The following is a 21,513-nucleotide window of genomic DNA, read 5'->3' on the forward strand; positions in this document are numbered from 1 at the left end:
GTACATTCAATAAATTCCTTTTTAAATTAAAAGTTTCTAAATCAGTAAAAAACAAAAGGCAGGATTGAAACAGTGTTGCAAAAGCAAAACGCAAACAATAGAATTGAAACAAATTATTCACATAAAACAGAAAGCGATTCCACAATGCATTTCTTCTGCCAATGAACTGGTAGAATTACACATTACATATTCACATTAAAGCAACGTTTATGTAATGGTCTTCTTCTTCAGCTTAGGCCAGAAACATGCAGAAGAACTTTGGCTGCAAACCAAACAGGGAAGGAGAAGCTGAACGTTCATTTGTCATGTTGCTATTTTCAGATGAAGGAAAGTTCAGCGTCCCTCAGTGAAACGCGGCTGTTTGTGGGGATTCCAAGTGTAGGTGTATCAGCCTGAGATTCGCCTTAAGATACTGGCATCTGAAAACAGCCTTTTGCACAAAATGCAGCGAGTATAACGTGGGCTAGGCCTCTCACTGGGTCAGTTCCCTGCCGTGCTGCCGTTGTGCTGTGAAAGAGTTTCCTTAATCTCCTGTCTCTTCCCTCGTTCAGGCTTTTCACTGTTTTCACTGAGATTACTTCAGTTCTGCTGTCAAATCTTTTTCTCTTTTCTTTCCCTTTCTTTCTGTCTTTCTTTATTTCTTTTTCCTTTCTTTATTTCTCTCTATCCCAGCTTTTTGAAAAAGCCAATCAGTGCTGGGCTAAATTTTCTACCAAATTAGGGTAAAGGTGAAAAAAAAGGCATTATGAATAATTTAAGTGGAGCAACCTTTTGAGCTCTATAGCATCTATGGGCTCCTTTCTTATACTGGGGTCTATTAATGGATTATTTATATGGTAACATAATAATGAGAAATGAATGTCTTCTATCTAGGGCTCTGTTTGCAGCATGCAATAATAATAATACCCTTACAAGGATTGTTTTTTATTATTTGTTTTAAAGTCAAATAAAACAGCTGAATGCTTAATACGTAAACGTACAAAATCCAAAATGCACAAATAGTTTATATCAGTTTTCAATTTAGGGCTCACTGAGCAATCCTGTTCTTTTGTTTCACTGTTGATTTTTCACAATGATTATCACAAGATTTATTTAATATTATGGTTTTTTTTTTAAATCTTCCACCTAATATAAAATAAAAAGTCTGATTCATAATACAGATGCTCTGTGCTTCTGCCCCACTCCTCCCCCATATCTCTGAGCTTGTATCTCAGGTTCTCTTCAGAAGATTCCCTCTCTCTCTCTCTCTCTCTCTCTCTCTCTCTCTCTCTCTCTCTCTCATCAACCTGTCTAAGAGAGTAAGCAGGGTAATGTTTCTCTTGGGTTGAAACTGAAGACTACATGATTAGTTTATAGTCAAGACCATTGTATTTTATTGCTCTCATAAAATCAGTGTTTTCCCTCATTTTTGTAATGGCTTCCATGGGCTCCTATACCTTCCAAAGGCACATTAAACCGTTATGACAAGAAATGAACCAATTTAGTCGCGCTCGTTTTAATGCAGGGAACGGGAGTTGAGGCGGGGGGTGGGTCCTGCCGATGAAACCTCTGCAATCCATGCAGCCTCACCGACAGGGAAAGACGCACTGAGATGCAGGGTGCTGTTTTGAGTAGGACCCTCTGCTCAAAGCGCGACAGCCTCACGCTCCCTGGCCCTGGCCTGCCTTTGACTGAGGGAAAGAGAATCCACAATCTGTATGAAAGATAAAGGGTTTAACAAGTGTGGTCCCAAGATCGGTAAAGCATTGTCTCCGGCACAGTCACTAATCAAGATCATTGCCGAAGGGACAGGGCTGTCCTAATACAACTGACGAGGGGGGAAGAATGTATCTGTGCTTATAAAAACTGGGATGACTTTTTAAGACAGCATTCTGAAATAATGATTTGTTGTGAATAAACTGTATATACTGCCCTCACCCCCCCCCATCTTTGGTACAAAAAACTAAAAAAAGCAGCTGCACAACGCAAACCATAGTAGGAAAGATGAAAATGTCCTCCTGACTGGAGTGAATTTTAATTGTGTGTCTGAGTGCAGTATTTATACGTGTCACGCAGTAATTAGCCCGTCACAGTGTGACCAGAGCCCGTGTCTTTGTGTGCAGATGGTGTGGGAGAACGGCTGTGTTGTCATTGTGATGCTGACACCCCTCACAGAACAAGGAGTCAAACAGTGCTACCACTACTGGCCAGACGAAGGGTCAAACCTCTACCACATTTATGAGGTACGGACACATCTGATGCTGATATAGGCACTGCATGATATGTGGAAGTGTGTACATCATTGAATAATTCACTATTGTTGCTTTTTCTTCATTAAATGATTCTAGTTAAATAAAAGTGACACCAGGTAATTCCATATTCAATGTCTGGGTCACTGGAGATCTGCCTGTTCACATTACTTATTACTTATTGATTGATTTATTGATAGATTTTTATGGATCATTACTGTGATCTGTTGTTTTGCCAAGTTTTTTTGTCCAGATGAATGTGTTTTTTAATCAACGTTGAAAAAATTGCCAAACCTATGTTTTTATTATTATTTTTGAAGGCTGGGCTTTCATCCCTGTCAGTTGACTACAGTATAGATCCAAGATGTGTTTTTTATTGATATAGCTTTACTAAGGGCTACAGTAAAACACAGAATAAGAAATAATAAAGCTCACAAAATCTGTGCTCTTACAAAGTTCGTCTTGTCTCCTTGTCTTAAACTCAGTCAACAAACACGTCCATGTAGCTTAAATAGCAAGAAACATTAGGAGTTTTTCATCACTGTCAATACTGTTTGAAATAATTCCGTTTTTGGCAGATAAATGAGTAAAAAAGACTGCGAATTGATACAGGGAAGAGGATTTACTGTGAAATCATTCTGCTACGCTGAGCAGATATAAGCAACAGATATTACTTTAAAAGCAAATGACAGACAGTGGGGGGGGAGTAGAAAGAACAAAAGCAGAAGAAAAAAGAAAGAAAAGTTTAAACTTCCCTGTCTGAACTGCAGTTGCTCAGAATGATTTCTACATACAGGACCGGATCCGCGTGGCACAGTACAGTTATCCAGTGCTGATGTAAAGGGCTGGTTATTTGGACACTGAGAGACTGTGCTGGCTCTTTCTGCCATGCAGGTCAACCTTGTGTCGGAGCACATCTGGTGTGAAGACTTCCTGGTGCGGAGCTTCTACCTGAAGAACATGCAGACCAACGAGACGCGCACCGTCACGCAGTTCCACTTCCTCACCTGGATGAACAAGAACGTCCCGGAATCCACCAGAACACTTCTGGATTTCCGCAGGTACAACCACTAGCAACCACTCTGCTACAGTTGGCCGCAGTTGGTCCAAATCAGTCCATTGTATTTCCCCTTGGGTTCTTTGGGTTGTTAGGTGGTGGTGGTTGTTGTTTTTTTTCCTGTTTGTTTTGTTGTCGTTTATTTTGTTTCGTTTTTAGCATCGCAAGTTATACCATAGTGTGTGACTCCAACTCTCTTTTCACGTAACTGGCTCTGCCCTCTCAAATTGAGCATCGAGTGAGAGGTTCGAGCGGGGTCACCTCAGAATCAGTATCCGATAAAATAAAAAAGTCTCCGTCACGAAATCGCCAGCGATGGGGGGAATTAACGGACGAATAAACAAACAGAAGGGGGAAAGTGAAAATGAAAAGGCCTTCTGACAAACCCTTGAGTATTCGGAACGGCTGTCTGTGTCACGCAACCAATGGGGAGGAGGGAACCTTTTATTGACTGAGCCCCCCAGCAACAAGACTTCCTGTTTGTGTTCAAGGTAAAACAACCATTACGTGAGCCACTGATAACCAGCGCAGGACACACTAAACGGCCTTGAATTAGCTGTGTCTGTGGGATTCTGCTGTTTAACCTCCCCCAGTGCTAAAAAGCAGCTGCTATTATAATCGAAGTAATGGCAGACGGCTTTTCTGTGGGGTAGAGGGTGAGTGGAGAAGGGGGCGGCGTTGAGGGTAAAGAAAGGGGCTCTAAATATAAGGCATATTTTTTCAGCCACTCAAGCTGGTGCCGTTACATCAGTAAACACAGAGTGTATTCTTCACCATTGACTGAAGTGGCATATCGGCATAAACTCACTCTGGGCCCCTATATTGATACGATTGATAAAAATGCCCCTTTTTTCCTCTCTGTCTCCCCGTTTTTTATGATTGTTATTGAAAGTGCTCCAAAGAGCTAGAAATTACTAAAAACTATTCCAATTTTTTTTTTTTTTTTTTACCATAACACACTAACTGTACACCTAGTTCCCCTGCCCCCCAAAAAATAATTCCAGCTGTCTTTGCTCTATATATTTGTTTTTTATTTTATTTTAATTTATTTTAGTACATTTCTTTCCTCCAGTTTTAAGAAGCCGACAAGCCTCCGCATCTCGCGCTGATAACGTCTAATTAAGTATTTTCTTAGGCCTACGGGGAGGAAATTTGCACTTTAAAGAAAGATCACAAAGCTAAAAGATAATTAGTGTAACGTGTGAGGGCTTTTTCAAATATAAATTGCACTCTAATGCCTCGCTGTGTGCCACAGTATTTACTAACTCACATTCAAAATGAACACACGCTTACTCTTTACCAGCTAATTAGCGGTTGCCAGTGTCATTTTTGTGATGTTGCAGCTAGTAATATGAGCCCAGTTGCATAGTCACAAAAGTGATCATTGGAAACTGTGACTCTGCAGCAGGGACAATGTGGGAACCCCCCTTTTTTTCCACAGCCTCTAACCACCTCTGACCTTTGACCTTTGCTTGCAAATGATTTGCATGATGATTCCCTTTATTTATTTATTTATTTATTTATTTATTTATGTATTATTATTTTCCAGTTTGGTTTTGGTGTGCAATTAACTAAATGAAATACAAGCTGGTTTGTATCAATAATCACTTTCCTTTTTTTATTTTAAACTGCTGTGCGTTGTCATGTTGTTTTTGTTTTTGTTTTTTTGAGGGGGGGTGTTTGTCTTTGAATTTTTTTCACACTTTTTTGCAGGGGGCAGGGTGCCAAAAAAGGCTGACCTGACTTAAAAGTGTATTTGTTTCCTCCACTGTTATTCCTTGAGAAGGAATTAAAATAAAGCATCCGGTATCAAGCCCCTGTCGGTAGCAAGTGTAGGCACAAGAATATATATTTTAAAAAGATATCATCTTTTAAAGAGATTTGAGAGTCCTCAGAATTGTCCATCGAGATGTTGAAACTGTGAGGATAGATGAATGCATATTTACAATCCGTGTTTTGTTTAAGGGATTAGGTGTTTTGTTTGTTCTCCGCTCGTTAAAAAGCCATTTATTCACATAGGTCTGTGCATTAAGCCTCTCTAATGTGTTTGCACCTAAAAACGTCACACTGACCCAAAATAGGTGGGAGAGTCTGCGATTAATCTTCTTCTCTGACTCTTTCAATCACACTGAGCATTTGAAGAGAAAGGAGCCTGCCAGCCCAGCCCTTCCACCACAGTGTGACACTTATTTACTCCTGAAATAAGTAAAATATATATATATATTGAACCCGGTGTTGTTTTCATAGCAACTCCCAGTTGGCAGCATTAAGCCTGTTCTTCTAAATGGAGTTCGGCCTCTGAGCACTTAATTGCACTGGCTTAATGCACAAGATTTCTTCACATATCATTTTAACACAACTGGAAGCGAGCAATATAGTTGATGCTGAAACAGTGGCCCGCTGACTTAGACCATAAATACTTTTCTTCATCGTTTTGGACCATATATATGTATATCTTTAATCTTGTGAGCCCTTCTGAAAATAGAATAAACTAATGAGTTTTTTTTATACATAATTGAGAGAGAACGAGTTCGTTTTTTTCTCTTCAAATTCTTTTAATTGGCAAGGGCTTCATTCTAAGAACCCTGAGAGATTGTTTTAATCTCATCCAAAATGGAGGAGAGAAGTCTGTGAGTGTGCTGTTACATGGTGAATCGATACTCATCTTACACATGGAGCGGGAGGGGTGCTCTTGAGCTTGCCTACATGTATTTACACTTGGAAAGCATTTCAGACCTCTAATTCGGCAGCACTGTGAATGTTGTTGTGCCGAGCGTTTTAAAGCACAATAAATGTGCTGGGAAGGTGAAACCAGGTCTTAATGTAATCTGACCTTGTCTGTCTGTTTCCTAAGGAGTACCTTAATGTTTATGATATGTTTCTTCTGTTTCTGTTGCAGAAAGGTTAACAAGTGCTACAGGGGCCGCTCCTGTCCAATAATAGTCCACTGCAGGCAAGTATCCTTTCAGCATTCCCATAATGCCACGGGAGCATACGTGCATTTGATGTAATTTGAAAATCAATTGTTTATGGACTTTTACACCGTAATTATAGCCAATATATGTCAGTTTGTATCTATGGTTTTCATTTACATTTTATTTTTTATTTTTTTACTCTAATGGTATTGTGGAGCTTGGTGCCGAATGATTGATTTGTTCCCTGTATGTGCAAAGCAACTGAATTTCTACACAATTCTGTCACGTTAATAAAGAATAAAAACAAAAACAGCAGGTTTCACACAAAGTACCTAGCACAAGACAGAGCAAGCACAGACATGTGTGGCCTTGTGGATCATATGTGTCCTGATATTTAAACCTGTGTGTGCGTGTGTGTGTCTATAAATAATGTTGGGGGGAAATTGACAGCCTGATTGTTTTTATAAAAAAAACAGGCTCTATTTTGCAGCTGCAATATGTGAAGTCAGAGGAAAAAACATACATTTATTTGGTTATATCAGAATCAATGGCCTGCCAAGGATTGCTAATGAAAACTGCAGAATGAAAGAGGAGAAGCTCACTTTGGTGATACTGGTTGAAATTGTAATGTTATACAACAGTTGGCATTCAACAAAGTGCTCTGTGTCCATCACTTTATCTTTGATCAGCCACTGAAAGAGTCGGCCCGGCTGGGTTCAGAAAAAGACCTTTGCCACTGCAATCTCACAGACAGAAAAATCGGATGGAGACAGCGGGTGTATGTCTGTATTTGAAAGAGGACAGTGTCGAGGAGAAAGCAAAGAGGGACAAGAGAGAATAAAGGCCGGGGTCTTTTGGACGCTTTAACTAGACAAAGACAAGGACAAATGTGTGGTAAAACACATGAAACTCATTTTGATTTTGCTGCATTGCAATCAATAGGAGAACAAAGATATTGCCTTCCTGTATTCGACACAGCAGCTGTCACCTGCGGAGACGTCTCCACATCGAGAGTGATCTCGTGCCTGGGGGGGCAAGAGCACAATTCACGAGCTGATCTCTTATGTAGTAGACAAGCGCAGTTTCTAACTGCTTTTTCCAGTCTCTGCCCTTTTTTTACCCTTTGAGATTGTCAGAGATCATCTGGAGAATATTTTGCATTGCAAACATCAGCATGGGTGTAGACTGATGTACATAAATCTTTTGAGGTGTCATTTTTCATTTTTGTCTTTAGGAAGAAAAAAAAACATTCCCTGTGCCCTAATTTTTCAGCAAACCGAATTTACATTGGGGTATACGCTAAAAATACACAAAAGCAACATAATTTGCATAAGCATAAATCCCTTTCTCAATATTTATTTTATTTTACAAAACATATATCATAATAATTACAACAAATGTATACATTAATAATGTTTGCATACATAATGTTTGTATGTCCGATGTTGAAGCCTACATTTAAAACAAGGTTAGTGGTTCAAACAGACAGTTCAGTACCGAAAACTTTGGACATTTGATGTCTTGTGCTTCACCAAAAGGTTCCTGCCAAATCCTGAGCATGACACTAAAAGGAGACCAGAGCCGTGACTCCTCAGTTCCAGATCTGGGAATTCAAGAAGGGGTTCACTGACAGAGCGCTCTATTCTCCTCTCCCACACATTCTGGGGGTGACCTCCTCCGCACACAAACCCATTGTGAGACCCCCTGACGAACACACAATCATTCGGAAGCTCCAAATGAGCACAGGGTGTTGGCTTAAAATAGAAACACCCCCTGCTGTATAGAGCGCAGCTTGTAAAGGGAAAGAAAAGAAGAAGAGAAAAGTCTCGTGTGTTCTTTTCGTGTTGTTGTTTTCTGTTTTGTGTTTCTTTTTTTGCTCCCTATGCTAATAGAGCCTTTCTCTCATTATTTCTAGCGACGGATCTGGAAGAAGTGGAACGTATATTCTGATTGACATGGTTCTCAACAAGATGGCTAAAGGTGGGAGTCAAAAAGGCTTTTCTGGCTCTTAATGCTTGTATGGAGACGTTACCGTGGCAACGCTAAAGCCTCAATTTTGTGCACAAGCCCCTGGCAATACATTAGAGGGTGACTGAAGCCTTGGTTGAATGTTCAATGGATATGAAGAGTGGAGAAAAGAATAAGGGAGACAGAAATATAAAAGATTTACTATTATGGAAATATTTTCATGATCTCAAAACATGACCAAAAAAACACTGTGTCCTTCATCTCTTTTCCATGGACGATATTTATTATGTTGTCCTAGTATGAGGGTCTAGTTGCATTTTATTTGCACAAACCTCAACATTCCTTTGAGTCACGTTTCGGACCGGTGAGCGATGAAACAGCCACATTATAAAAGCTCTAGTTACTCAGTTATTAATGTATTCCTTTTATGTCTTTTTCCCTCATGGCTGAAGGGTTTGGTCACCCCTCTAAAGGCTAAAACTGAGGTAGAGAACATAGTCAGAGAGAAGAAAAGCTCTGGTGGCGTCCGGTTCTCTCCTGACCTTTACCCTTACGAAACCGTGTAGGGGCTGAGCCAGACAGTAGAGGCTACAAAGAGGAGCCAACCATACAGAAATGCCCTGGGAAACATTTAGGACTGAATGGACAAACATAAAGGTCGGTGCTAGAGTGCCCAGGCTTTAGAGGAGGTGTGACTGGGAACAGAGATGAGAGAGACTATTATAAATAAATAAAAAACATGATATGTGAGTGTGTGTATATCATGGCGTGCAAAAGAATCCAGACCCTTCCTGTGGTGTCCCATTTTCTGAAATGACAACTTCATATTTTATTTAAAATTTGGATGGTCAAACTAAAGACTTTTAAGGATACAGTAAATGCCAACAAAAATGAAAAAAATATATATATTTTTGGGTGAGTCTCTACCAACTTTGGAATCTGATTTGGTGCCATTTTCACTCATTCTTCTTGGCAGAATTCTTCAAGCTCTCTAGTTGCTTGGGGATCTCTTAAGCAGAGCAGCTTTCAAGTCTTCCCACAGATTCTCCATAGGATTCATGTCAGGAAATTGACTGGGCCACTCAGGGACATTCACTTTCTTATTCTTATGCCGCTCCAGTGTGGCTTTGGTCTTGTGCTGTGGATCATTGTGCTGCTGAAAGGTGGATTTTCAATCAGCCTGAAACTGGTTAACCGCTAGTATTTGCCTGTACTGTACAATCAATTTTTCCTTCAATCCTCAGTCCGTGCTGAGGAGACGCTTCCCCACAGCATGATGCTGCTCCAGCAGGCTGGACAGTAGGGATGGGGGTGACTTGGAGATGTGCTGTTGGGTCTGTGCCAAACCTAACGCTTGGCATTTAGACCAGAAAGTTCAAATTTAGTCTCGTCATTTTTGCAGGATCACTCAGTTGCTTTATTGCAAACTCCATGTGGGCTTTGAGATGGGTTATTTTTTGTAATTATTACCTTCTTGCCACCCTACCATTCAGGCCAAATTTATGAAGGGTTCTGGATAGTGTTGACTAATGCACATATTCTCCCATCTCAGCCATTAAACTCTGCAGGTCTTTCACAGTTGTTGTTGGCCTCACAGTGGTGTCCCTCACCAGTGTCCTCCTTGCCCAGCTGCTCAGTTTGGAGGGAAAATCTCTGCAGTGTCTGAGTGGTACAATGCACCATCCATGTCTACATGATTGAGTAGACTGGTCTCACAGGGATTTTCAGAGACTTCTATATTTTTGTACCCTTCTCCTGATCTGTTTTTTTCAGTTTTATCCCTGACTTGCTTTGAAAGCTCCTTGGTCTTCATGGTTGAGTGTTTTCCTTACTACCTGACCAAGGAACCTCACAGAGAGAAGGTGTTTTTATTTGGAGATCATGAGCACCACTATTATTATTGTGTGGCTCCTTAAGGCAATTTTGTGCACCTGAATTAATTTAGGTTTGGATTTGATTCAGCAAAGGATTTGAATACTTATGCAATCGTGACTTTTCTGTTTAATTTTTGTTTTTGCTTTGTATGTGTGGAGTAGGTTGTGTATATAATATATTAATATATGAATTATATTAAAATATGTCAAAGTGTCATGACTGCAAGCTTTAAAGAAGCACAAAGTCAGAACTGTGAGAGGGTCTGAATACTTTTGCAAGGCACTGTATATATATATATATATATATGTATGTATTCATATATATTTTAAGCCAAGAGTATAAAAACCCCAGATGTGTCTCTGTGCTGGCTGTGGATCTGAGGTCTGACACTGTCACATAGAGACACACAGAAATGTCCTGTTATATCATGCAACGTCAAATTCCATCCCAAGTATCAGGGCTTAATGTTGCATAATACGAAATAAGTCATGTGAAACTAGCCCGAGAAACAATGAGGGGCCCCTTCCGATAGGTCATCCATTTATTTGTTCTTGACCTGTTCCTCTTTTCTTTTCTTTTCTTTATTCCTTTTTTCACCCTGCCCCTTATAACGCGTTCGATTCGCAAAATCTCCTGCCCGGCGTTGCAGCTCTCGCCTTAATGAAAGATCAAAGGGCAAAGCAAGCATCTTAACCCTGCTGAGAGGGTCCTTTCCCAGGCTGTCACACTGTGAGCCAGCCAAGGGTTTTGTTCTGACAGGAATCTCGGCCTGCGCTGTCAGGATTCGGGCCCCTTTGTCTGTCCTGAGAAGTTTGGGGCCCAGGTTTGCAGCTCCAGTGTTCATCAAAACGATCAAAGGACCTGAAGCCAGGCCACAAAACCGCTCTCCCCCCTTTTTTCCCCTTGGAGAATGAATTGTAAATTACTCAAGAATGCCATTTTCTTTTTTTCCCCCTCTCCTCTCTCTCTCGCTCTCTTTCTCCTTTCTTTCCAAGGCTTTTTTTTTTAAAAAGAGCGTTCTTACTAACTTTAGAGTCCAACACTTCTTAACATGAAAGTGGAAGAGTACTTTTTGTCAGACCAGGCCGCTGCATTACCAGGCCCTGCTTTGCTGCTTTTGAAAAGCCTTTATGAGGACTTGGGTTTCTCTCTCTTATTTCCTTGAAAAGATTTTTTTTTGCAAGCGAATCTCAAATGAGTCATTATGCTCTGGCTAGTTTATTAGAAAGTCCACAACAGTGTGGTTGTTAAAGTCATTCAAACTAAAAGGTGGAAAAGGATTTTTTTTCTCTTCAAATAGCTCAGCGCATTAATTTATCTCGGCGTGTTTAATTTAGCTTGTGTTGTTCAAAATTACTGTTCGTTTAACTGTATAATTTAGGGTTCCAACAAGAGGACAGACTTTAAAGAAAAAAACTTGAAAAAAAATAATTTCAAGGATTTGAAAATGCCAACAAAAGACAATTTCAGGTTTTTCTATACGTCCGGTACATGGCAGCCTTTTGATCCGTCTGTCCAATCATGGCTTTGTAAATGAGAGAGATGCTGAACCAAATATATTATCTTCAAAAATAAATGCCAGGAATTGGAACTAATTAAAAAGTACAAAAATAAATAAATAAGCCTCAGTAAAATAAAAATAAAAAGCATCTTTTCATGTCTTACTTTTCAAGGATCCTTTTTTTCTTTCTTCTTCTTTTTAAGAATATGATGCCTTTCATTTCCTTGGCTCCTGAAGCCGATTTCATAGCCAAAGAGATCATGTAGTTGAGTCCCAATTTGTTCAAGTCCCAGATAGCAGGCTGGTCTGTGGTTGTAGTCGTGTTCATTAAGCGGGCTGCGTGGGCCCATGCCAGCGCCGCGCTCTATGGGGCTAAGTGCGCTGCTCTGCGCCTGGGATCGATGCCATCTACACTTGCCTGAGGTGTGGAGAGCCTGTCGAGACACAGAGAGAAGGAGCCCGCCAGTTCACACCGCTGGCGTCTGGAGCCGGTCCTGTCCAACAACAAACAAACACGCAATCACATCCAAGACACCGACGACCAACACAAACCTAGTAAAGACACTGGGCTCTGCTGCGCGGCGGCCAATTGTGTGTCGAGTCAAGGATGAGAAAAGTAAAGCAAGAGAAACATGTTTATTATTTGTCAAATGTTATTGCCTCTTAGGTTGTGTTGGATTACATCTCCTGCTACAGCAAATGTATAATTTAACTTTCTTTTTTTTCAACACCCTCCCCCACTTCACACACTCACACACAACCTTTTTGTAAACCCCCACAAAACTACGAAAGCGGTTTGCAGTGGGCTGCCGGTGTCTGGAGAGGGATGAATGTAATAATGCAGAGTCGCTGCACGGGCCCAGGGGGAGCGCGGGCCGGAGATTGACAGATGCAGGCTGGATTATCTGCAGCTTTGAACTCAGTCCAATTTGTGCTTGTGTTGCAGGTGCAAAAGAGATTGATATTGCGGCGACGCTGGAGCACTTGAGGGACCAAAGACCGGGCATGGTCCAGACAAAGGTACTGTCCTGAAATCTGCTGGGGCTTTTAATGCATTTGTTGAAAGGGGGGAGGTGTGAGAAGGCAGAGAGGTTCACACCAGTTATATGCAGTGAACTTTCATGTAGGTTACTTTAAAAATAAGAGCCGTTTGGGTTTGTGCCGAGGTGCGAATTGTTTTTTCGTTCTTTTTTTTTTGCTCTGGAAGATGGATGTGTTCAAGAGCTAGTTATTTTCCCAAAATTAATGCAAAGAGAAAGGATGCACCAAAAAAGATATGCATCAATCCATCAACACACACACATACACACGCACACACACATTCTCTCTCTCTCTTCATGTACATCTTCCAAGCAGAGTCTCCTCGCTGGCTCACAATGGCGCCTGAAGCAATATGGTAATGTCTCACCGTGCTGCTCACCTCCAGAGTCCTGCTAAGTCACATATAGCGCCTCGGAGGCACCGTTTCCAGTCTCATTAGAATCTCAGGGAGTGTGAAGCAATCATTTGTTACACATTTTAATACCTCGCTCTGCAATCACAGCGCCTGCAAAAACAACATAATTAAGTAACACGAGATCTGTTTTTAATCTGAAAACCGTGGCATTGGGGCTGTGCCTCAGAAGACAGGGATCTTTATTGGGTTCAGATGAGCCAGTTTACGCCCTTCCACCCCACCCCCCCGCCCGCTTCTGTAGCCCCTAAAATTGGTTTCCGAAGGCAGGGTGCGTGTCTTGAAAGGTGCAGCTCTCCGCATGCCAGTGTGGAAAGCTGTGATTTGGGGTAAGGGGAACACACTTGTGGGCTGGAGAGAGGGGATCTGTACTATTTCACTTGCCCCCCCCAAAAAAAAGATCATTAAAATTCAAACTTCTCGGGTCTCATCCGACCTGCCTTGCCACCTTTCCGTTTTTCTTTTTTTTTTCCAAATTACCTAATTCATTTACCCAGACGCATGGCAAATTTAAAATATCTGATTACATGCCAGCAAGATGCTCTCCAGAGAATTTGTTTTGACGGCTTTAAACAAACCATGCACTCTCGCCACTGCATACAAATGATGAATAGCAGGCTTTCAGCAGTAATTTAAGACTGCATTAAAAGTCAGCTTGGAAATGTCAATTACAGCAAATCCTTGGGCAAAATTAGACACTGTCACTTCACAAATGTCATTCACTTCTGCGGAGACACAAGCAGCACCACGTTTTCTTATTTATTTATCTAAATACAAATTATATAATCGACTCCATTAATTAAAAGCCCTTTGTCTGTGTCTCACTGTTGAGGTTATCCAAGCTTCAGGCTTCAAAGTCACCAACAAGCTCTTTGATATCTGACCGCAGAGGATCTGGCCGCCAGTGAACAAATGGCTGTGATTTTGAAACATACCTTAAAAAACTAAAATAAATTAATATGCAGAGATTTGAAGATAGTTAGATAAAGATATTGATATAGAGATATGGCATTTAATGAGCGTTGCATCAATGTACGGCATCTATAGGCGATGAGTGTTTATGTACACGTGAAAGATAAGCGATGATTTTCCTTCACCCACGGATGTGCGTGCCGTCAGGGGGCATGCTCTGCAGGGCCGTGATGCAGCCCATGAGCCTGTCTTCCCCACTGCTTGATTATCCAGCTGCTTGTCAAGAAATCACCCTGCAAGTTTAATTTTCCACAGACCCAAATTGCAATCGTCACGTCAGATTTCAGTAATTGACAAAAATATCAAATAACATAACCATGACAGAATTAACTCTCACGGTGCCGAATTACGGGACATTTGGGTAGGGGATTAATATTGGCCTTATTGGCGGATGTGATTGAATCACCATTTATACTTACGCCAAACAAGCAATCCCACCTCTGAATACATTGCTAGGAAAATAGGAAATCATTCACGGTATTCAGTTGACCGCCATTTTGTTTTTAAGCAATTTACTGATCTTATCATTAAAACATGGTTGAATGTCTTTCAAATGAAAATGATTAAATAAAAAAAATGAATTTGTAAACTGTTATTAACTTCGGAATAGCCAATTCAAAAAACGTAAACATCATCCAATGTAGCAGATCCGCCAAATTTAATGCCAGCAAATACTCCCCATTAGACGGTATCTATTTATAACAACCCAACTGCTTTATTCTATTTTCCTATGGAGCAAAGAAGCATAGAACCATAATTATTGTGAAAACTGAGAATGCACTACTTCATTGTTTAGGTTTTTTAACAACAACCAAGATTACATTGATTTAACAATTTTAAATAACTAGCTGAAGAAGATTTATTTGTATGTAAGTTATTTATTTGTGTGTTTGTGTGTCGGCTTGTTATTTAAAAGAGCTTTATAGTACACTGGTCAGAAAGTAGACTTCTCTGTGGGTTTCCCCTCTGGTGCTTGAGTGTTGGCTCCCCCTAGCGACAGTGTTGTGCTGATCCCTCCACAGCCAAGACTTTGAAACGGGCCACAGCTGGGCCACTCTTGGTCACCACACAATGTCCTAAACAATGGACTGCCTCTGCGTTCACTGTTCACAAATAACCATCAATCTGGGAGTCTGTCTTTCAGCCCTGTAATCCTATCCATGTGCTTTGTATAACTCCTTCAAGTACTGGACATTTAATAAGGGCTTTTCCTTAACAAGTTGGCCCAAATCCCTATTGTCGGGCTAAAGGCAAGGAAAGCAATAATAATGTATTTGTTTGTTGTATCACTTTTGATTACAATTGCTATCCTATCACCTCCCGTGTGAGTAGGAGAGACTTATAAATGGGTCGCTCCTGTGTTCAGTGGATCATTCCCTCAAATCAGGACAAATAAACACATTCCCTGAAAGGGTTATAGAGCAAGTCACGCTTTCCTCTCCTGTGCAGATATCTGTGTGACTCAGGCTGCCCTCCCACGGTCCTGTCTAGTCGTGCTCTTATCAGGAAAACCAAAAGAGGAAAAACCACACTCTCACCTTCTTTTCTTTATCTCTTGTGTTAATCAGCACAGCACTATAACTGCCGGAAATCTTTTATTGCATCGTAATGTTATATAAATGGTCCGGGTTGACCCTATTTCCAGATTTTGAAAAAGAAAATGAGAAAATATCACAGAATAATATGCGCATTAAAGAAGGGAAGTGTCCCTCAGCTCTGTCCAGCATTGTCCTATGTCCCCAGCAATCACGTTCAGTCATTCTGGGTGAAGACAAAAATAAATAACCAAACCATCTCATGATGTATTTTATTGCCCCAATACATAATAATTTGGTCAGTTGGCACAAAGCTGGTTCACAAGGGAAAATCAGGCGTATCTCTAGGGTTTAAATAGGGATAAAAAAATCAAACAATCATTCTAATAGTAAAATTTAATTTGCAGGCTTAAAACACAAATCAGATATCTGATATAGTTTTATTTGTATTTTTTTCCACTGTACCTCATTTATTGTGACTCCATTTAAAACTTATGTTTCAAAGCAGACATACTGCATTGGCAAAGTAACAGTTTTATAACTTTCATTGTATCACTAATTAGGATATATATATAATGTGTTTGTATTATTATGATGTATCTTTACTTTTTTCTGTTACAAAATTATTAATAACTAAATATTTCAACAAACACACTGTGTATTTGTGGCTAAGGCCTTAAAAGACAATTTAACTGAAGAAATGCCAAGTGTTGCTTTTTCTCTCTCAAATAAATGAAAATATGTAAAATGCTAATACTACCAATACTGTACAGTGCAGGATCACAAGTTTTACAAATAAGGGCCTGTTTTTTGTTTTCTTAAATTGCTGTGTTGTTAGTATTGACATTTTATATATATTAATTTCTTTCAGTGGGGGAAGAATGCGCACCTGCATTTCTCTTTTTGTTACAATTTATCAAAATAAATTTGGAGGACACTCTATATACATATATATATAAAACCCTTCAAAGAGAATCCGCCGACTCGGCCGTGGCAATTCCGTGAGTCTGAATTCTTTCTCCAAACAAACTGGGCATCCATTGTGTGTCAGGCCTGTCACAGTGATGTCACTCCTCGAGACTTGTTCTCCCGTTTCATTTTCAATCCCCGCACCAAGAGGGACTCCTGTTTGTGCCTTGTAAAAAATGTATCACTCTGTTTAAAACATAATTCCCCTCTGGTGCATATTATAGGTAAGGTCAGTCTGAAATGATAGCTTTGAAAAGTCAGATTTGATTGAAGGAAGGAAGCAAACTAATCATGTTTTGCACGATAACACAGGCGCAAAGTGTCACTGGAAACGGGCTGCTCTCTTGTGTTTTCCATACCATCACCATAAATAGAGAAAAAGAAAAACACACTATTTACTTTAAAAGGGTGCAAACAAGGAACTAAACTGCATGGTCAGACTAAAGAGCACTTTTCACTTTGCAATTGCTTTCTCCTGCACATCTGCTTTTCAGGGGCTGGGGGGGTGTGTGAGGGTGGGGGGTGTAATTGTGTATTCTAAAGAGCAGAATAAAGATCTTTGGAAGAGAGAGAGAATTCTAGAAAAGAAAAAGCTGTCCAGCTGTTCAAAGGGAGCTGAGTGCCCAGTAGTTTCCTTCTTTATATATATATATATATATATATATATATATATATATATGTGTGTGTGTGTGTGTGTGTGTGTTTGTGTGTATGAAATGCTTCACTGCTGAAATGTCTCGGTTTCCTTCTCTCCTCAGGAGCAGTTTGAGTTTGCACTGACAGCTGTAGCAGAGGAGGTGAACGCGATACTCAAAGCCCTTCCACAGTGAGAGCTCGGCGCGGCACCGGGTTCCCAGGGGCCCCTGCTCCTCGTTTCTTCTCCTCTCAGTCTTTGTGAATGTTGTGCAAGAGCAGTGAGCTGATCTTACCTGTGGTTTATTTTTTTTGTTGTTGTTTTGTTTTCTGTTCACTTGTAATCCGTTAGAAGTTGTTTCCAGACAAAATAATAACAATAATAATAAAAATAAATGAGTGCTGGTAATCAGTTAAGTTAAAAAAAAAGAAAAGAGACTAATACACAAAGAAGTTAAAAAAAATCATAGAACAGTGGTTTTAGAAGTCTGTATGTGTGTGGTTTAGGTCAGGACATGCGTTTCCTGTCTAGGGAGGTACAGGACAAATCCCATTGGCTAGAAAGTGTTCTTGAGCTTTCAGTTTTCCAGTGTCACATCTTTGGTTGTACTCCTATACAGTATGTTTGCAAATATTGTGTAACTCTGGCTGTTTAGTGAAGTATTGATACAAGTGCTGATGACGGCGTTGAAACAACGCCACCGAGAATAGTTCCATGTGACTTTTACGTTGATGTAGCATCCGTTTAGTATAAAAACGAGAGAAAAGTGTAGCTGCCCACCCTCACACCCTCATTCAAACGTTAATTGCAATTTGAGAAAGTTCAGTAACAAATAAAAAAGCAATATAACTTTCTTCAGATAGTCAGGGTTTTGTTTTTTATTTATAAAATTTTCAGTTTTGGATTCAAACAAAAAACAACATCTTTATCATGACCCATATTATACATCTAAAGCAACATGCAACACACAAGAATTCTTACTATTTAAAATCAACAACATTGATGATAAAATGGTGTTGCAGAAGTTATTCTTTGTCTGTAAATAGCCTTTCTTCCGTTCAGAATCGATGTATATCTTGATCATGGGCATACGATTGCTAATGTTGTCCATATTTTTACTTCTAAAAGATCCATGCTGTGCTGGCTATCACCACAGTTCTATCACTGCATCATTTCAATGACTCCTGTATTTTGGTGTGTGTGTATTCATTGTCTTTTCTTTAAACAAATAAAAGCTTCGATGTCACTAGCCAAGCAGTGCACTCGGACACTGTTAGGAATCGGTTACCATGCCCATTGATATCTTGCTTCAGGGTAACCGTTCCCTCTTCTGTATTTAAGAGAGCACCACCTGTTAATGCATTCCTCTATTTTTTTAACATAGCTGTGGTTGTTTTGTTTTTTTGTTTGTCTGTTTTTTTTCTTGAAAAATTACAAAATGTGACTATATTTGCTACCTGTCCTTCTGCACATTCCCCGTGTGCACACAGGCGCCAATCACAGCACACTTACAAACCCACCAAAACTGCTAACTACGATGACTACAAGAGCACCGATTGTCTGCTTTTCATGACAGAGCTGACCTTTACATATACGCACATTGAACCTATCAGCCTGAGCAGCCTTCGTGACTTGTGCACACAGTTCAAAGCTTTACAACACCGAGCACAAACAAGAGCAGGCTAAAACGTCTGCTAGCTCGGTGCTAGCTATCCATCATGGTGTTTATCCTGTAGGCAGGTACCATCATATACGAGAGCTAGTTCTGTTATCTACGGAAGCGGGAAGGTCCTTGGCCTCACAGTGCGCTGTAGTTAAAAGCATGTGGAGTAAGTAGGAGTAGCATGTGGAGTAGTGTTTTTGATTTGTGGTTCTTGCCCAATCTAGAATGGAAAGATCAAAGTTGTTGTGCCGCTCGTCTGATCTGGGAAGGTCTTGCCCTCTCTCTGGAGCGAAATGTACTCCAGCTGACGCGCTCACAGGTCACTGTTCGAGGGGCCGCAGGTTCTGCGACTCGTTCTCTTTCTGAAAGCCGACCCGTTTGAAGTCCAGGAAGGGGATGGGATTGTTGCAGGAATCGAGGCTCTGGCCAAAGTATGCAGCGCTGGCAACGGCAGACCGCACTGTTTGGCGTTGGATCTTTTGATATGTAAATCATACAGCCGCTTCTGGGAAATGTTGTCAGTGCCTGATTGTGAAGCCGGCACTTTAAGATTAAATGGATTTCACTCAAAACTCTGCAAGTATTCGCTGCAGTGCTTTCTTCTTTTCTTCCTTTTCTTTAAATGTATTTTTGCTATTGAATTGAAGGTGTTTGCCTACTTTTTTGCACTAAGAAAAGTTGAATAGGAAGCAATCAAAATTCAGACCTGACTAAGGCGTCCTATGTTTTCAGCCTATATTAGCATTGATCGAATTTATCTTTTGGCTTCATGTTAGCCCTTGTTTCCAAGAAACCAACCTCTGCATGCTAAACTGGACAAATGTGCACAAGACATGAAGTACCAAACAGAATGCCAGGCTAATGCTTTAAGATCTGTTAAGTAATGGTCACCCCGATTGGGTCTCACCCTCGGCCAAGATGACTAAGAGATTTTTCGCCCCATTTCTAGTTCATCTGTCATTTCGGCCTATTGCACCCACTCTGTATTTTCCATATTGAATTCTCTGTACATAATAACTGAAAGTATACAAAGTATTTTGTTCTACCTCTGTATAAAAGATACAATCCCTGTGAATAAAGTCGTGTTGTCTGTGGAGTATTGTGAGTACTGCAATGATGCGCTGTGACGCTTCTTATTTTCACATCTCCAGTCGTGCTCACACACTGACAGGCCTTAACCTGATGGGCATTTCTCTGTATACCCTGATAGCAGGTTAAAGACTTTCATTTGAATGGAGGGGCGTTATTAATAATAAGTGCTAGATTGTCTTCAGGTGTCTGTGATTTCACTTGGTAACAGACAGGGATTGACCCGGCTAATAACCACTTAAAGGCAGGCAGGGACAGCAGGAACTGAAGAAGGTTTTCATCCTGTCGATTTCTGTGAGAGAACTATGCCCCCACGCCTCTCCTGAGTCCTACAGTTCCATTCACTCATTTTTAATTAATGAAGAACGGGCCTGTGAGACTTCCCCAGTAGGTGCTCATGTGTTGAAACCTCCCGGTGACCTCACCTCCCCTAAGACTTACCAGAGTGCGCCCGATCAGCACGCTTGGGCTCCAGGGCCCTTCTCCACTTTCGTGGTACTCGGGAGTCATGGACCGTGACACCCGTCCTCACATCTCTGCTCTGCTCTGCTCTCTCCAAAGCAGTCCCTAGATGGTGCGGGAAGAATTCATGAGTGTAGCATTTAATATTGATCAGATGCATTTCCTTAAAATCGAGACACTGTGCTTAGCAGACTGAGACTTCCTTCCAGACTTCCAACCAGGGTGTTTGTGTTGTCCTCACTGTCCCTTTTCGGAGAAACTTACAATAGGATCAACTGTTTTAAAATGTAATATTATGGGTTCTTGTGCATTTTAGCTCCTCCTGAAAAATGAGATAATATACTCAATAATATACTACTGATAATAATAATAATAATAATAATAATAATAATAATAATAATAATAATAATTACAACAACATGATAGTCTTTGATTAGCTGGATATAGACACTGAAATGACAGGTGTGAGTGCACACAAATATGTCTAATGAAACCAGCTTGTAGCATCCTGGATTTGTAACTGAACAAGCTGCTTCTCTCAGATTATACTTTGGCCCTGAATAGAAACGTGTAGCGTGACTATAATTATTCAGTAAACCCACAGAAGTGCAACATTTTCCAGAACATTAAACATAACCCTAATTAATATTGCTGAAAGAGGAGAGTGATCCGTTTCTGAAAGACGTCCGTAATGCAATCAGCATCGTGCTGCAAAACACTTGAATGTGCTCTGGTTTTGACACTGGCTTTTGCATATTCATAATCCATCCCAAAACTTGATTCAGAATCTTTCTTTATTCATTGAATTTCCCTTTTTCTATTATAACCGATGTTAGGGATACTATTTAAATATAGTTGTTTGTATTCCTGCAAGAGCTCCCTATTTTCTAGGTACAATTCAGGCTTTTATTTGTGCCCCGGCAAATAATTCCTTATGGTCACATTACTAATAGAAAATGAGAAAGGTTTTCAGGTTTCTATTCCTCCTCCTCGGTGTTCTGCACCATTGAAATGCATTGCTTTCCAGCCCCTGTAATTTTATTCATAAGGAAGTTGCAGCTCACAGATGCTCCTGCTTCCCAAGAAATATCCGAGCCCTGAAAGAGACCAGAGGTGAGATTGTTTTCTGCTCTGCTCTCCTGATTTTTGAATACTAGTCTCGCCGCTCTTGAGAAGATACAAACTGAATTGT

At 40.4% G+C, this 21,513-nt stretch overlaps 1 protein-coding gene across 1 annotated transcript in view; it reads left to right on the forward strand.

Moving 5' to 3' along the window:
* The window catches only part of ptprn2 (protein tyrosine phosphatase receptor type N2), a 261,458-nt gene extending 241,574 nt beyond the window's left edge, over positions 1 to 19,884 (forward strand). The window contains exons 18-23 of the mRNA XM_066688002.1: positions 2,103 to 2,222; positions 3,123 to 3,289; positions 6,185 to 6,238; positions 8,116 to 8,180; positions 12,491 to 12,564; positions 17,232 to 19,884. Of these exons, the coding sequence (XP_066544099.1) occupies positions 2,103 to 2,222; positions 3,123 to 3,289; positions 6,185 to 6,238; positions 8,116 to 8,180; positions 12,491 to 12,564; positions 17,232 to 17,303 (552 nt within the window). The 3' untranslated portion in view covers positions 17,304 to 19,884. The remainder of the gene's footprint in view (positions 1 to 2,102; positions 2,223 to 3,122; positions 3,290 to 6,184; positions 6,239 to 8,115; positions 8,181 to 12,490; positions 12,565 to 17,231) is intronic.
* Positions 19,885 to 21,513: the final 1,629 nt, after the last annotated feature.

This window comes from Amia ocellicauda, chromosome 2, assembly GCF_036373705.1.
Source record: "Amia ocellicauda isolate fAmiCal2 chromosome 2, fAmiCal2.hap1, whole genome shotgun sequence".
Taxonomy (NCBI): Eukaryota; Metazoa; Chordata; class Actinopteri; order Amiiformes; family Amiidae; genus Amia; species Amia ocellicauda.